The sequence below is a fragment of the Myzus persicae genome, unplaced genomic scaffold (assembly GCF_001856785.1).
Source record: "Myzus persicae strain clone G006 unplaced genomic scaffold, MPER_G0061.0, whole genome shotgun sequence".
Classification (NCBI taxonomy): domain Eukaryota; kingdom Metazoa; phylum Arthropoda; class Insecta; order Hemiptera; family Aphididae; genus Myzus; species Myzus persicae.
Window position 1 is genome coordinate 125,063 of NW_019104041.1, and position 18,442 is coordinate 143,504.

The 18,442-nt window shown below is 30.3% G+C and overlaps 2 protein-coding genes across 5 annotated transcripts; both read right to left on the bottom strand.

Moving 5' to 3' along the window:
* Nucleotides 1–4,648: 4,648 nt before the first annotated feature.
* On the bottom strand, nucleotides 4,649–8,063 carry LOC111037916. Its single transcript, XM_022320764.1, has 2 exons — nucleotides 8,059–8,063; nucleotides 4,649–5,962 (listed from the first exon to the last, which is right to left on the bottom strand). The coding sequence occupies exons 1-2, from the start codon at nucleotides 8,061–8,063 to the stop codon at nucleotides 5,116–5,118; spliced, it is 852 nt and encodes a 283-aa protein (XP_022176456.1). The 3' UTR covers nucleotides 4,649–5,115.
* A 349-nt stretch (nucleotides 8,064–8,412) lies between these two features.
* Nucleotides 8,413–17,353, bottom strand: LOC111037919 (serine/threonine-protein kinase WNK1). Of its 4 annotated transcripts, XM_022320769.1 has the most exons (25): nucleotides 17,071–17,352; nucleotides 16,637–16,848; nucleotides 16,455–16,575; nucleotides 16,084–16,400; nucleotides 15,915–16,017; nucleotides 15,437–15,830; nucleotides 15,216–15,373; nucleotides 15,042–15,130; nucleotides 14,760–14,973; nucleotides 14,552–14,681; nucleotides 14,377–14,462; nucleotides 14,105–14,261; nucleotides 13,396–14,044; nucleotides 12,472–12,673; nucleotides 12,269–12,400; nucleotides 11,712–11,834; nucleotides 11,535–11,594; nucleotides 11,261–11,478; nucleotides 10,980–11,190; nucleotides 10,578–10,898; nucleotides 10,418–10,510; nucleotides 9,787–9,936; nucleotides 9,553–9,674; nucleotides 9,332–9,462; nucleotides 8,413–9,273 (listed from the first exon to the last, which is right to left on the bottom strand). In XM_022320769.1, the coding sequence occupies exons 2-25, from the start codon at nucleotides 16,840–16,842 to the stop codon at nucleotides 9,107–9,109; spliced, it is 4,554 nt and encodes a 1,517-aa protein (XP_022176461.1). In that variant the 5' UTR covers nucleotides 16,843–16,848; nucleotides 17,071–17,352; the 3' UTR covers nucleotides 8,413–9,106. The 4 variants fall into 4 exon arrangements, with proteins under 4 accessions (XP_022176461.1, XP_022176462.1, XP_022176460.1 ...); XM_022320767.1 differs by having other exon boundaries at nucleotides 9,107–9,273; nucleotides 13,396–14,261; XM_022320770.1 differs by lacking the exon at nucleotides 9,787–9,936 and having other exon boundaries at nucleotides 13,396–14,261; nucleotides 17,071–17,353.
* Nucleotides 17,354–18,442: the final 1,089 nt, after the last annotated feature.

Here is an 18,442-nt window from a genome sequence, read left to right on the forward strand (position 1 = left end):
TACCAATCGCCTTAAATACAAATTATATAATATCACTAATATTTTTACCCGAAAAATCAACATTTATAAGAAAAAATGAAAATTTCAGATGACTATAAATAGTTTAAAAATATGCGAAATATTAACCTTCAATTTTCAAATCTTCTTTTATTAATTTTGGATTAGAAATGTCTTTTGATGTACATAATACCACATCACACTTGCATTTAATTTTCATGCTACATTACCATCTTAAATTATTCCTGTGTTTATGTTTATTGTATACGAGAACTCCCGTACACTATTTTATTTATACTATCACCTTTTGTTTTTAATTTAAATATTTCACTCATTTTCACAAAATTTGGATTGAAAAACACTAATAAAAAATTTGAATTTCACAAAATGTACGGTTCCAGCGTTTACGATACAAAATATCGACTGAGCATTTAGTAAAATAACCAACTAATCCAAGGTAATTCGCTTTTAGATTAAAAAATAAGTAAAGATAAGGTGTAATACATTTGTTATTTATGATTATGACTTACCATTTAAAGCGATCATCTATAGCATAAAGGTAATAATATAATATAGACTCCCATAATGGCTAATACTGAATAGTATTGGGTGACGGTGGCCTAACTTAATAAAGTGGTCAACAAACGATTATATATATTACAAATGGTACGTCAATATAATGACCAATATTATATTACCAGTATAATTATAAATTAAATTCCAATGCACTGGATGCGACTAAAGGAGTTGAAATATGATCCATCAAACTTAAAAATGAAATGAATTATCATACATCCTACATCTTTTTTTACTTTATCAAAAAAAGTATAATATTATGTACATAAACATATAATTAACTTATAAATAACTGTATATTATAATAAATAAACCGGACTTTTGTTCGCCGGACTTTTAGGTGGAAATGTGGAATCCCAATATTTACAATCATAAACGATGTTATTATATGCACTGAAAATAAACACAAACAGATTTTCAATATGCGGGTTTGAGTTGTAGTTTCTAGTAATTACCAAAGTCTATGCATTCATGACACACATTCCTGGAATTATTAGATCCAATCGATTTTTGATTGCAGGGCAAGAGTCCAAACGTCCAGTCCGCCAACGACCAATATTCATATTATTATTTGCTATTTCACACATATTTGCTGTTAAATTCGCCACTGAGGCCGCTGTCCATTATTATTGTGCCCATAAGGCTATGGGACCTTAATATAAATCGGGAACATGTTGGATATAGGAAACACAATATTTTATTTCTGGGATTTAATTTTTAATAATATCGTAATCACACTAATTAGCGAAAAAAAAATTAAGCTATAGGAGGAACACGGTAAAAATTGAATCGTTTACTTTGATTCTAAATTCTAATAACTATAATAACAGTTATAAATTGTAAGCCCAGTGGCCTAAGTAGCCTAAGGTCTTTTTTTTTCTTACAATAAAAAAAAAATAATAATCATAAAGATTTTAAGGAGATGACGACGTATGAAGTACACATTACAATATTTTCATCAATAGGTTATAAATACTGCGAAACGTGCATGATAGTGGCTGCCTTAGAAATAATATTCTTAGAATAGCTGTGCTGCAATTACTGCTTCCAATTATTTGTATAGCTATAGCCACCCATTTGAAAAAACAATTTCATATAGAATTCGGTAATATACAAGATAATTAACGCCCCCTCAGTAAATTGTTTTAATGTAATGATAAAGATCCTGTGGCCCTTCAATTTGGACATACCTTAGAGACCCCGTCCTAAATACTCCAAGATCCATAGTAGCAGTGACCCACATATGCACCTAATGAACTGCGGATTGGTACCCACTTACCAACCCTCTTAGATTCTGAGCAGAGCGATGGATGTATTGATTTAACAAGTGTTTTTTTTATTTTTGGGTCTGTCATCACGGTTTCTTGCAGTAAAAGTGCTTCAATTTTCTTAAATAACAGCGTCTCTGGTAGGAAAGTGAATCTAGTTGGTGCATCCGGGGACCGGGAGGTCAAAATTTAAAATTCCCAATAGTTTTCAAAAGCAACAGGAAACACAAACAAAACATTAAGGAAAAACGACAATTAAAAATTTCAACAAAATACTTAAAATTAACGAAAAAGTAAGAACTAAGAAGTTCATAAAATTTTTCTCTTAATACGTATCTAAGATCTAAAAATATAATACAAAATTACTTAAAAGTTTGTCTACCTTTATCAAAAAAGTATACCGGAAAGTTAAATTAAATTGTTATGAGCATTTAAAGTTCAAATTTTGACGACATTTGTCAAATTACTGAAATTGAAAAATGATTTTGTAGTTTAAAATGTATTAAATGTTCAACTTTTACAGCTAACCAGATAAGGATTGCAAATTTAAAACAAAGTTCTACGTAAGTAGTTAATTCTGTAATTAAAAATCTAAGAATAAACACATACACATAGCTTTTTTTTATAGTTGGGTATTTTAAGTTCAAATTATGCATATTATTATATTAACACGTATTCACAAAGAGTAACGATTTTAGTAATTTTGTTGTAATTCGATTCCAAAACAGCCCAATTTTAAATACCCCTTTATATTTTTCCAGCATCAATGATAATTGAAGAATAATATTAATTAAACTTACCGGATACCGTATTAATAATAAATAAGTTTTACAATTTAAAATATCCAATAGGTACTGACATACCGTCTCCACTCAGAATCGTTTTTCGTGTACAATGATAATATATCATTGAATTCAAATGTAATATCATCAATTACAGTGACTTTCTAGACACTTAATGTACAGCAGAGAGACATCCACATACCCTCTTTTTTTTCATTTGCGACTTTAGATAACCAACTTTTTTTCAGACGCTTAATAAAAATATATTATGGTTATAACCAACCTACTTTAAACTCGTGTAAGTGTTAATGCAATAAAAAAGTTACGTACCCACGTGGCCACATGTTATGTAGGTACTTAATACTTATATCATATTAAATTATAAATAAGATAATTCATTAAAAAAAAATGGCTTTTGTAGTTTTGTGGAGAATGATTATATTATAATTTATAATATATTGGGTGGGCCTGTCACATGGCGATTCTCAGGGCCGAATTTCAGACAACCCGCCGCATCTTATTAGAATAACAAACCCAGTAAAGAGTGAATCAAACTAATGCAAATAATACAATATCATATAAACAGTTCGTTTTGATGGTTTTTATGGCATTGGTATTTATAATTCATATTATTGCTAAATTGCTTTATTTCAATAGAAGTCAGTGCTTTTGGTAGAGAAGATGACCCGAAGACATTTAACAAGTTTGAAGTCACCTTTTTTGTACACTTCACCTTAACCTGACCGAAAAGATTGTTATCGTCAACGGCAAGTATAGGGAATAGAAGAAATATCGGCCTCGATATACAGTGAGGGGCGAGGGTATGATAATGCCTAAGGAAGAGTGAATAGTTTATTAGTCTTGGTAGGAAGGGGGGGGAGGGTTGTATACCAATAACAAGAGCAGCGTATGATAAAAATCAAAAAGTGATTGTGATATTATGTTTACGATATTTAAAATTTTACAATAATATTGTATTATAATTTTTAATACCGTCGCACGATAATGGAAATCGACACGAAATTTGACAGACTGAAATACCTGTAGATATAGCCGTTATCAAGCAATATAGAAATGGACCGTTGTGCTCAGGCTCTTAGCCAAGATTCATTTTTAGTGAGGTGTGTGAATTTTTTGTTTAAATATTGAAGTCATCAATCTTTTTAATATGAAATAGGACCATGTACGACAACATATTCTGCTGTAGAAATCTTAATCGTATGGCACATGCATACGGCCAATGGGAAGGGGGGACGTTTCAACATTCAAAACGACACTCCCTCCCCTGGTCGTGCGGCAACGGCAATTTCTGTTCAAAAAAATTCTCTCGAATATTGTCGTGTGTACTGTATAGTGTATAGCCATTGCCCATGAGAACAGACCGAGAATGACTTTTAAGCGTCCAACAGCGATGAGCAGGCTGGTAGTCTAATATAGACGTAATCATAGGCGTATCTAGGGGGGGGGGGGTGAGTTTTTTTTTTGATATTCTGTTGTAATTCAAAAAGTAATCGCAGATATTTGACATTTTCACTGAATACTTATACCACCATTTTCTGTATATACATGGTAGGTAATATTATGTCGTGTTTTGATATCTTAGCAATTTAAAAATATTAAAGTTACATAGGCACAATTTTTTTTGATGAAAATCATTAACATAAATCAGTTAAAAAGGTGATGAGAACACCACATTGAAAACTTTTAGTGGGACCCCAGACCCCCTCCCCCTAATTTATTTGATCACCTTACACATATGATTGTACTGTTCATGTGATTAAAGATTATTATTTTGCTTTCCTAGGCATTATAACTATAATATTTATAATATGTGTATGTTCTAAATCGATACATCTATATGAATATACAAGGTATAATTACAGTGTAAAGTGTAAACTGTAGAAGAAGACATTTGAAAAAAAAATCAAGTAAAAAGAAACACCTAATGCTCTTAATGCTTACTTATGTCATACAATGGGAAAGTAATTGACATTCATGGGGATGAGCATAATAACAACGGACAAAAATAACTTACGGTAATATTTAATGTTATTTTAATACCAGACACACAGATATATTTGTTTTTCATAACTAATAAGTAATCAGTAATGTATAGCACTAGCCACTTACTCTGATGATTAGTAATATTTACAAATAAGTAATACAAAACACACAATTATTATTGATTTTGAACAGATAGTTTTTGTTAAGTCAGATTCCATTTTATAATACTATTAGTTAATGTTATTCAATAAATCACAAGAAGTTTCTACTTATTTCTAATACATGAAAGTAAAATCATCACATACTAATTGAAATTCAATTGTTAATGATAATTCAATAATATAATTTTAAACACGTCATGTAAAAATATTCATACACATTTTAAATTTGTTATAATGTCTATATAGATACAACAATTTTCAATAGTAGTTTAATAAAAAAAACATTTAAATGATTATTAATAAAACATATCATTCTAATGAAATTGTTTAACACGAAGTAGACGGTGCAATTTTTCTAAACTTATAGCTTTTACTAGCTGGATTAGCCCAACACTCTTTAACATGTTCATTCATATTTTTAAAAAGTTTGTAACAAAATGAACAGTAAGTTTGACTGACAATTTTAGGAGCAATTTTGGGGACTTTAGGACATGGAACTTGGGATCGAGTCATTGGATAAGATTGGCTTATCACCACTGGTGAAGTATTGCTGACGGATGACGGAGATTGTTGTAAAAACACTGGTCGTGGCTGTAACATTGTATATTGAACTGGATTGTTTGAGTTTTTTCCATGATCACCCAGAAAAATTTGATAAGCAATCCCAGGCATTTGAGTTGAAGGCATAATTAACTGGTGTTGAGTTGAGGCCTGTTCCAAGTGCGGAGTACTCACAGAAGCTATGGGCCGGGTCATTGGCAATATAGGTCTAGGTCTACGACCCATACGCCCCCTAGGCTTTTTCGCTGGTTTGAAATTAACTTTTGATACGGCAACTTTTTTCGCTTGAATGTCAATTGCTGGGGGTGGTGGTGGAATTGCCTCATATATTGTTGGTGTTTTAATCTCTTCTTCTTCAACTTCTTCTATTTCATCTTTAACATCAACAATGGTTTGGTACTCACAATCCTGTATTTCTTCTTTAATTTGATCTGAAAGCAATTCATCTGAAGCTTTTACCCACACTCTTTTATCACCATTAATTTCCATCTCATTTTCTTCATGGCTTTCAAGTGTTATTGATTTTACAGCTCCATCGGCTTCTTTGAAGTCTTCTGTTACTTCAGCTTCTTCAATAAACTGGTGGTCCATATCATAATTAAAATTGTCGTCATCTTAATTAAAAAACAATAATTATTAGAAAGGTATAACAATAAAATTAATTTAAAACAATAATTAGAAGCATCAAGATATTAGCACATAAACATAGCCAAGCAGCAATTTACTAAAGAAAAAAAATCTATAAAAGAATACTACAATGGATAATAATAATGGATTACAAATAAATAATATTAAAGCAACCTTGAAAGTATGACACATTTTTAAGTTTATCATATGTAGTATAAATTTCAAGGGACTATAACACAACACAACTCATATATTTATCATTTGAGTAAATTTAATACATACCATGACTTTTTTTTTTTAGAGTAAATTCTCAATTAATACAATTGCTACAAAGTACAAAATAATTGACAATACAAATTGAACTACTTTTGTTAAGTATACTTATTTGTCATAAATGTGTACTAGTACAAATGATCAGGTAATTGCAAGGAAACAATTATCTTATCAAAAATATTAATACAAAAATATGTAAGTATGGTTCGCAAAACTGTAGCAAATAGTAGAATTTTAACAAGCCTAAATTCATGGTAAAAAGAAATTAAATTAAATGACAGTAAACCAATTATACTAGCCTTCAATGATATATTATAATATTATACTGTGCATTTACTCTGCACAAGTATTATATAACTTCTTTCCTGAAACATACTCACTCACTCATTATTATGGATTTAGCCTTAGTGTACACTGACACATCGTCATGAAAATAATAAAAGTTATACTTTACCGTTTTTATAGCTGTCATAATTTAATTTATATTAACAGTATGTATTGTTAATTGTTATAAAGTAAAAGAAATAAGAACATTTTTTCAGTTAAAATCTAAGGAACATTAGATTGTAAGATTAACCATGGACCTATAATCTAACATTTTATTTTTCAAAAACTACTCCACAATTAATACTTTGATGGTCCATTACCCCAAATCCTACGTAAAATTTAGACCTCAGATCAGATTAACACTATATTATAGTCTGGAATATCCGAATATACAACTAAATCACGGACTAAATAGTAAATTGATACAAATCAAACCTTATCTCTTATCAACCGAACGTTAGATAACAAAATATCAGACTGATAAGATAGGGACGAGGTCATTTTGAATAATAATAATTTTATTGTACTCATGATTCGAGAAACACTGTTCACCAAGATTTTGTAAGTTGTTAAGTTGTAACCCAAATACCCAATATTCAAATGTCTGAAGTCTCAAATCGCGATGACACATAATATGTTGTAATAGACTATTTACAATACTTTAAATAAAACACTCAGACCGAACTTTATTATTGGCTTTCGAATGATGGCTAATGAGAAAGAATCGAACTATTATTATTATTTATAATATCTGAAAATATTTTTTATTTGCCATTAGACAGGTAGAAAATATAAAATAATATCATAAGTGTCATTCAGTCATAATGTCAACAATTCTAACAGATTAAATGAAAAGTGAATATTTTTCATTAAATAATCTGATTCAAACCATGTCTAAACACTTTAAAACTAATAATAACAATTACCTAATATTATTAATTAGTAATTATTGAATAAGTAGGTAATAACTGATCAACTGATACCTAAGTTTCATTAGTTTTTATATACAAAATGTTAATATTATGAATAATTTACTACCGTAAACAGAAACTACTAATGGTCTGTCATCCCTCTATAATATGTATTTTACAGCCAGGGTTAGAACCACAGTCTTAGAACAATAGAACAAATAAAGATCTTTCAATTAATGTTCTGTTTCCTTATTGAAAATATGGAAAAATTTTAATCAAATTATCAATAGACAAATGATATTAATTTTATCTTCAGAACTTTCCTGTTTTACAGAACAAACTTTATTGTTTTAATGTCGGTATGCAGTTAAGCACGCTAAAAACAATGGGGAAGCCAGCATTTGGAAGTCATACTTAGTCTTAAAATTATAGCCAATTGAAATGTACAGTATTTTTATATACTCCTAGCGTGGTCACTCGCACGACCAGACAACAATTTTAAATTGAAAACATCCCTCAGCTTGTTATGTAAAACCACTTTGAGTGTGGGTTTCAGACTTCAAATAGTTACTTCATAGTTAAATCCGACCTTCAAATTCTGACTTTATCATTTTCAGCATGCTCAACTATATAGGTACATTACATCAAACAAAAATTGAAAAAAGGGTGTGCTAAAACATAAATGTACCTTCTTATTACACTAACATTTCAAAAAAAAAAAAAACATGAGACATTGTACGGTACACAGAGATGTTGAATCAGTTAGTTATAAAAAAGGGTTAGGTTGTTACTTGTTTGGAAAATTTCTTAAAATAACAAAACAACCTTAAAAAGCCAAATTGTACTTGTCATTTTTTTGAATAAAATAAATGATCAGGACTGCAGTTTTTTTTTAATTTGACAAATCTAAAAAAACAAAAATAAATTAATTATTCTGAATTCTGGTTATTTTAATATTGGCAAAATAAGATAGGTAGGTAAGATATTTCTTCTTTTTAACATGGCATATTTGAAGTATCTCAAAAGGTATCATTGATTATTATGAATTTTCATAAATTATAATTATATAAATGTATTAAAAAATGTATACACTAGTATTTTTCTAATATTTCAGGTTGTATTAAAAACCTTAAGAATTATGACTTACAAAATCACATTAATTAGACTAGACTATGCAAATTACAAACTGTAAGTTGTAACCTACAAAATTATAACAATTATTGAAAAACTAATAATCATAAAAAAAAAATTGATTAAATATCGCAACAATTTCTATTAAATTATGTTTTAAACATAAAATTATAGACTGTTAATAAATAATATTATTAGATTAAAGATGTTAGTATTGGTCTGAGTGTAAGTAACACCCAAATACATCATATTATGCAATCATTTGAATAAATGTGCAAATACAACATATTAGTATGTTTATGTATTTATAAATTGAATAATTAAATAATATATTTGATGAATACAATTTTCTAAGGAACTTATACAAAATAAAATAACAATTTAATTATAAGCGTTTTAGATGAACGTTGTGTATAGTGAAAAAAATAAGGAATAACGAAATGTTAAAAGTACGCTTAAGAGATTATTATTTTTTCTTTTGCTGTTGACTAATAATTAGAGCCGTGGTGTTGGGATTCGGCTAAGGTAGGTGATAAAAGCTTAACAGACTCCGGTAAGAAGTATAAACCAGTTGGCGTAAACTTCATCACACCATTATCTGGCGTTGGTGAGACTGATCTGGAATTTCCACTAGTTTCACTAGGTATTTTTTTACCTTAAATTAAAAACAATATTAATATTAATGTTCGAAAATGCTTAAAATGTATACTTACTAGTACTAGAAAGTGGAGATAAGGCTTCATATAGTATAGTTGGTTGTATATTTTCTGATCTTAACATTTGCATGCAACTTTTTAGTTCATCTAGATGACGTTTACGTAAATTCTCTAATTCAAAATATTGCCTAAAATGAAATCCAAATATACATAAAAATTTGAAAAATAAATAATAAATACATTTCATTTTGTTAAAAACTGGTATAAGCAAAACCAACCTTTGTAATAAATTTTGAAAATCAAAAGCAGATACATTTAATTTAGTAGCTTGTGAGATTTCATTTGTATTAACAGGTTTATAATCTATGTTCAAATCTTTCTGATCCTTAGTTTCATCGTTCTAAAAAAAAATGTATTCAAAATAATAAATATACAGATTACGGTAAAACTATATATAACATTCAAATGTAAGTATAATGTTGGAATGTTCTGGTTAAATATTTTTAACGTACAGAGTGTGAAACTGATTGGTAATTATCACAAGGGACATCTGTTTCCACAGATTGTGCCACAGGTTGGTCGGTTGATAAGGGTAATGAATGGAGATTGACTGCATTTGAGGAATATTTTTTGTATGTATTGTTATGGATACTAGACAACTTCTAAAACAAATAATCAATATTTATTTTAAAATATTTTGATAATGGAATTGCTGTAATAGATTACTCAATACTCTATTCAAAATGAGAAGGAACCTCAGAAATCTGCTACAACGCACCATCCGGACAGAAACGACCATAATTATATCATCACTTTTTCATTTTTTAGGACTCAGAATTACTTTAGCAAAAACTTACTAAGGTTCCTTCTTATCCAGACTGCAGTAAAATTAAAATACTGTCATAAAACTTTAGAATTTATTATGGCATTATGTTATACTATTTTTTTCTATCATAATACAACCAAATGTCACAGAATAACTTTAGTTTACAATAATATTAAAATATCAATATGGACCATGTACTCTTACCTAGTTACATCTTTTTTGAAATAATATGATTTACTTATAAATACTTTGATTAAATTGACTAAATTTATTCCTATTATTTTATTTATCCTTTAACTATTACTTTAAAACATTACCTTTTCTAAACTATGTAAATCAACTGACTGAGCACGACTAATTTTTCTCTCTTTAGATTCTTCTTTATGACTATTTGAATTATTTTCAAATTCCTGATAAATGTAAATAAAACAGTTTAGTTTGCATTGCGGTTAAAATATGAAACTAATGGTAAAGTACTTGAATAGATGGATCTTGGTTTTGTATAAATCTTGATTGAACCATAATGGCATGACCAGGTAATGGTTGTACGACCATAGTTTGTTGATCTTTGTTTTCATCTGGAACTATCACACGTTGGAGTGTTTCATTACCCGTCAAAATAGACTGAGCTTGGACTGCATGCACTAAAATAGGCCCAACATCATCGCCAATGTGTACTTCATCAATTCCAATGGCTACTGGTTGTATATGTTTAACAACTTCAATAGCAATAGGTATTTTTAATTTAGACGTTGCAGAACTAATTGCATGTAATGTACTTTGAGGTGAAAGCGGTCCCTTTAATATATATAAATATTTATGAATACTGAACCGTAAATACATATTTATTATTTAATAAAGAATTTGGTCAATACATACAAGTATGTTGCCAGCAGGCATTGAAATGGAAGCCAAACGTTTTTGAAGGTTATTCATGTATGTCTCATATCCAGTATGCCCATGAGGTGTACTTGGATGGGAACCGATAGGTGGAGTACTACTAGATGATAATTCTGATGGCTGAGCTGTAAGTTGAATTAATTTTTGCTGGAGTTCGGATATAGTAAGAGAACCTCCTTTTTGACATGATCTAGATATAATTGAAATAAATTAATCAATAATTTTGTTTATTGTTGATTTAAAAAAAATGTAAAACATACGAATCAGATGGAAGTTGGGAATGTAGTTTAGAGTCAGTCATTAGTCCAGTATTCGTTTCGGGATTTGATATATTATCTTCATTTGTAGTTGAAAGACAAGCTGGTACATTTTGATTATTAGTACTCGCTAAAGTTATCATTTCAGTCAGAATACTCTTTTGAAGTGATTCTGGACTAAGTAATTCATTTTGTTTTGGGATGTTTTTATCAGCATTATACTATAAAATAAAAAATACAAAAAAATACAAATAAACCTATTGGATTTAAGACTTACTTCTTCTAATGTTTGTTCTGTAATGACCGGGCTCACTAAAAACCTTGATATTTTCCTTGCCTAAGTGAACAAAAATTGAGATTAGGACTAATAAACATAGGTATTATAGTTAATTCACTAAAATAAAGAAAATTGGTTTAATTCAAAAGAATAAATGAATGGTTTTTAAGAACATACTGGTTTTTTTTTCTCGGGCTCTGTTTTTTCCTCAACTTCATTAACGGTTTCGGTAACAGTGACATTGAGCTGATTCGTATTTATTGCACTTTCTGAGTCTCCAGGAATTGGAATTCCTTCAGTCTAAAGATTTCATTAGTTGTATAAAAAAAAAATAGAATACATTAGTTTTGAAATATATAAACAACAAGAAGAACTTTGTAAGCAGCACTAATGTAACAAGTGTAATGAATAAGTTTATTTTAATGACACCAATACATTAAATTAGATAAATATTACAATTCAAAAATTCTTGAATATTATGTTTATTGTTCAACAATTAGTACCTAACTGCATTGTATAATTTCATAGTTTATATGAAAACAGTAAAATTATCTATTAAAATATTTAATTTGCAAACACAAAAGAAAATAAGAAAATGTTTTAGTAATTTGGGTATATTTTTTTATTTGTGAATATGCTTGCCCCACATTGTCTGTTTATCACCCCCAATAGCTAATATCATTATAAAATCAATGCTTATATTAAATTTTGTTATGAAAAATATTTAAATATACCTCTTGTTTTAATAAAGGTTGGTCAATACTATGAGACACAGGTTCCATGTCCAATTTCAGTTTATTCACCAAGTCTTTCATCATTTCAGCCACTAAATCTACATGGGATACTTCTAACAAATCTTCAGTCACCTTAAAATAAAAATTGTTACAAATATTACTTTATTTGTTTTTATATTTAGATTTTTAAACGATCAATTTACCAATTTGTTTGCTACATCATAAGGCACAACATCATCTATGTTAAACCTAAATGTTACAGTTTTGTGTTTATTACTTTCTAATTGACATTCTGCTTGGCGATTATCATACACAGCCAAAAGATTTAATGAAGGACCGGAAGTTCTACTTTTTTTTCTAGTTGCAGCTTCTTTTATCACAGATGATTCTTCCAAATTATCAACCCTTAAATAATATATAATTTAACATGATTATTATTTTATTAAACCAGTAAAGCATCAATAATGACACATATATTATATTAAGTCTTAAATGGAAATTAAATTGTTGCTTGATTTATGATTTATGTAAATATACAGTGTAACAGAAATCTCTGACAAAAAAAAAAATTGATGCTAGTTAAATGTATGGAAAAACCTGTGAAAATTACATGGATAATTAATAATAATTAAAAAAATATACTCTTGTCAAATTAATATATTGAAAAAAGTTATTAAGCTTAAAATTAATTAACTAAAAAAATTCTAAAAATAAACTACTTGACAAAGATAAATGTTTTTACCATTAAAATTTTTCTTATAATTTTCAGTTTCAAGAAATAAAAAGGAAAACATGTATGTGACATGTACAAGTCACGGCTTTGGCATTGAGCGCATAAACGTAAACAATTTATGTTCATTTGTATGTACTTTTTGACCATTCTAATAACTAACCTAATAATAGTTAATACGATATTATTTTAGTAAACTGATTTAAATTTTTTATAATGTCTTCTTGAGATTGATCAATCCATATTTTAATCAGTATGATTGACAAAAGATTGGTATGTTTTGGTTAAAATTACTGTTGGCCACTAATCCCACAAATAATACAGTTAGCATATCCTTGTGGGCAGGATCAGTACAGATAAATGATATTAAATACTAAATTAAAAACATATTTTATACCTTAGGTTTTGTTTAACATCTGGCTCAGCAGTATTATTTGATGATTCAATCGTAGGTTCTAAAGATTTATCCTCTATCGGTATGATCTCTTCGGTTAGGATAATTTGATTATTAAAATTTGGACATACTTGATTCTCTTGGTAGGATTGTACATTTGATAAATATGGTTCATTGGATGGAGATTGTGCATTACAATAATTTAAATTATCACATTGATTCAAATTTATTCCTTCTTGATTTCTTACAAATACATTTTGATTATTTTGTAATGAATTTTCTTCGTGTATAATAGCATGAAGCTGAATATCTTGTAGGACAAGTCCTTGAACAGAATCTGAAGATAATGAAGAAAGATTGGAAACAGTAGATACAGTGGATATTTTTCTTTGCAACTCTTCATCAGCTGTTGATGGCTGTTGATTCTGAATAGTATTAATTTGGTAGTTCCATTGTGGATTCTGAATGAAAGTAGAAGGATCTTGGTTTATTGCAGGATCAACATTTTGATACATAGTTGAATCTTGATGATAAATATTGTCATTTCCATTTGATACATAGTTTTCTGGCACAACTTCCACCATATTTGGTACTTGATTAATATCAGAGTGCTGTTTATAAGTCATATTGGTATCTGATGTATAAGCCGAATCTGTAGATGCATTAGATATATTAGATATATTTGATATTTTTCTATAATTATCTTGCTGACTTATTGTATCGACTGATCGAAGTGGTAGACTTTTAGAAGGCGACATCTGCATAAATAATTGGTCTTGATTAATAAGTTCTGTTACGTTAATTTCACTGGAGGGTTTAAGAAGATTTTCAGGCAGGACTGATATGTTATCATACTTTATTTCTTCGTCCTAAATAAACACATTAAGTACCAAATCAATTTTGGTCGATTACAAAAAATGTAAATGAATCAACAATGTTTTATGTGTTCTGATAAAAAAAAAAAAAACAATGATAATTGTGTACCTGATTGATATATTTAGCAGGTTGGTACATAACAACAGTTTCTGGTTGCCGATACTGCAATCCGTTAACATCTGAATTTATATCATCTAAATAAAAATAATGTCCATGTAGTTTCAAAACAAGTTCTAATCCCAAATTCCAAAAATTAATTATATAACAATCAGTACATATGTACCCTTATATAGTTCTTCGTCAATTGGCACATCTCTTTTGTCATTTTGTTCTTTATTAAAATTATAAACTTGATTGGTTAACATCTTAGCAATGGTTTTACTATCTTCCTCCAAAATTAATCCAGATTTCGCCTACAGAGTTATAGATATTAGTTTATGATTGTAAATAAATTACAGTTAGCTTAATTATTATTTAAAAAGTAATCATACCATTTCAGATGCTACATCATCTGCATTATCATTATTAATATCAAAATCAAATTGAATTGCTTCATTTTCTCTGTGTTTATTGCTGCAACGCTTTTTTGGATCAAGAATACGTAAACGAAATTCAATTCGACTGTCTGTTCTACTGACCATTTCTAATTTAATTCCTGGATCTTCCGTGAAAAAATCATGAGCCAACAGTTCTTTTATTGACGGTCTACAAAAATGTATGGTCAATAGTATATTACATTACATAGTATTGAATTTAAAGGTGTTTAAAACTACCTTTCATCTTTTTTTAATTTAATACATGAGTCTATTATATCTTTGATTTCTGGATTTTCAATCTTATCAAAACTTAAAGGTTTAACACCCTGAAATTAAAAAAAAAATATTTGGAAATACAAAATATAATAATATGATAATATACAACTCTTATTTACAAAACTATTGACTCACGCTTATCACTTTTTTATAAATTTGAGCAGGTCCTGTGCATTCAGTATAAGGATACTCAGAAGTAGCCATTTCCAGCATGCACATTCCAAAGGCGTATACATCAACACTCTCATCATAATGTTCTTCATACATTTCTGGAGCCATAAATTCAGGAGTACCTAAAATGTACAATTTAAAATAACTTCTTTAAATAAACAAGGTACTATTTTGTTTCAAATTACCAATAACAGATTTAGCAAATGATCGGTTTTTTAGAGTGGCTAGTCCTAAATCTCCAATTTTTACACATCCAGTTGTACCAGTAATAAAAATATTATCACATTTTAGATCTCTGTGTATAATTGGAGGTGTTCGAGAATGCAAAAAACTTAATCCTTTTACAATTTGTCGACACCAAGACTTCAGTACTTTAGGATTAATCTTTTTGAAACGGCGTAAATACGTTTTTAATGTACCTGAAGTCATGAGTTCAGTAACAAGAACAATATATTTTCGTTTTGTCAGAGAAACTTCCCAATAGTCATAAAACCGAACTATATTAGGATGCTGCAAGCCTTTTAGCATTTCAGCTTCTTCACGAAACCGAGCACGTTCAGTCTTCGTTAATTTATTTTCCTATAAATTATTAGACGGCAAAATCAATCAATTAATCAATTAAAAACAATACAAATTCCATAATAATAATAATTTTTAAATTACCTGGAGCTCGCACCAAGCAACTGCAACCCCAGTTTGAGTATCTAAGCCTCGGAAGACAGTTTTAAAAGAACCATGACCAAGCTCCTCATCAAACTTGAGAAACCTAATATTTATGTGAATTTAAATATTAAGAAAACTTTTAAAAAAAATCTAATAAATTATAAATTACCTTCCATCTGGAGAAATCCCGGTAGCTTTTTCTTCGTCGTCATCTGAACGATTGAGTATAGCTGATTTTGTATTCAATATTTCCGTTGGAATTGGTAATGTAATTTGAGGGGAACATGTCTCTTCGATTATCTCTACAGAACAAGTACCTGTGTCATAATAATTCTGGGTGAATAGATATGATTGTTTGGACGGCATATCTGCAGATGATGATTGGCATTCCTTATCAGGTTTGTTATCCACAGTTTTCTTTTGAACAGTTGTTTCACGTCTGAAACGAGGAGATGGTGTTGCAGCTCCTCTGCCTCTCGCTGACACCTATGGAAAAAAAGTATTGAAATAATAATATGAAAATAAATAAAAGATATAAACCTTTCTTTGTGGAGTACTTGGGGAACTCAGACTGGTACGATTTATTGGGGTTTTTGTAAGAGTTCTGTTTGGAGTTCTACAGCTGGCTGCACAACTCGATTCGCCTGTCAATTGGTTTAATCTGTAATTGTTAGTGATCGTTTTATAACTCGATTTCACTAATCCTGGTTAATCCTAACTACCTAGGAATTCTGTTAACGCTCAACACTCTATCTACAGAAGTAGCATTTCTGTGGGCTTCGTGATTGCCATTAATTCGATCGTGCTCAACACTGCTTGCTCGCAACTTAGTAGCACTGCAACAATCGTGTCTGGTGGTGTTTTTGTTCCTTGGTGGTGTTTCGTTGTTGTTTTTGGCGACGCGGGACAGCCGATTCCGAAAACTCATGGCTCACTATGTCAACGAGAAAAACAAAGCAATGAAAAAAGGAATATAGGTACAACTATTTAACGTTCGGAAAAATAAAAAAAACGAGATTTACGCTTAAAATTGCAAGCGAAAAATAACAAAAAACGAACGATGCGAAATCCGAACGGAGAGTGAGAAAATTCCTGTGATACAGCCGTCGCTGCAGTGGTTTTTCTCTCGTATCAAGCTAAACACAACAAAGCTTACCTTATATTCACATATTACTACGGTCGCTCATTGAGCCAAACACGTACGGCGCACTAACAAACCGATGCACAAAAAAACATTCGCGTCTCTATTGCGTCGAGTATATTTAGTGACTTGGTATTTGTTGTATTTTTTTTTTTTCTCTCTAAATTGAGTTAAATTTTCTCGGCTCTGGCCTATCCCCACAATGTCGCGCAGGAAGATCGGAACTCCACTGCCGAGGTGATAATAGACGAGACCACAAGAGCAGGCCGATTAGGCCGACCGGGGCGGCGGGACTGTGGCGGGACGGAAACTCGCGCAGTCAGATACTGCCTACTGGTGCCTGGGCGGGGATGGCGGTGGCGGGGCGCAGCGACGAAGTAGCGCCGCCCAAAACAACCTTGGTACAAGTGCTGCCACCACCCGTCGACGGAGTCAATGAACGTGAAATCTCTATGGGAGCCAATTTAATTAATAATAATAAAAAAAAATTGCATATTATACACGTCTTGCAGGCACGGTAACACACACGTATGCACTCACACGAATGCGCACACACGCACACACGTATACACGTCATATTATATTATAGTTAATACACATGCACACGTCCCTCGCCATCCGCTGCAGTGAAAATTTTAGTATTTTTTTTTTCATATCGATTTTTCTATTACCTGCAGCGGAACGGAAATTTTGGTACATTTTATGTAATCGTATTTCGGTACATATATTGTGTACTAGAATGTGTAATATATTTTAATGCGGCGGTTCACGCCCGTCGTCGTATATTATACGTAGGTATATGTTGAGCTAAAAGAAAAACGAACGACCGCAGAACAAACACCACAACGCTGCAATCTTTCTATCGATATATATATATATATATATAGTCTGTACAATATATTATAATCGTCTGCGTCGAATTCCTTTGATTTACAATTTACAACAAACGATGTCTTGTCATAGAATTTTTTTTTTTCATTCGAAGTGCACAAGAATGTCACAGTTTTTACGCCATTATTGTCGATGATGTCACCCGGTCGTCACCGACTACGCCCACTTTTCGTTTTATCTCTCGGAACTTCGTCTGGTGACTGGTGTTATATAGTGTAGTTATCTGCAGATTTTCCACAATATTACAATGTAATATTATGGTCTAGTCAGTGAATGTTCTGGTCGACGACGTCATACGCCACTCGTACGCTGAATATTTCCGTATTTATAACGATGTCGACGCGAAACTCATGTATAATATAGACATGACGTGTGCGCAAACAACCGTGTAGGCAGTTGCATAGGCCGCTGCGTGCATATTTTCCTATGACTGTAGGTATACCGTATACCATGAGAAAGCTCATCAATATTCTTAGGTGCTCAGTGCTCTCTACTC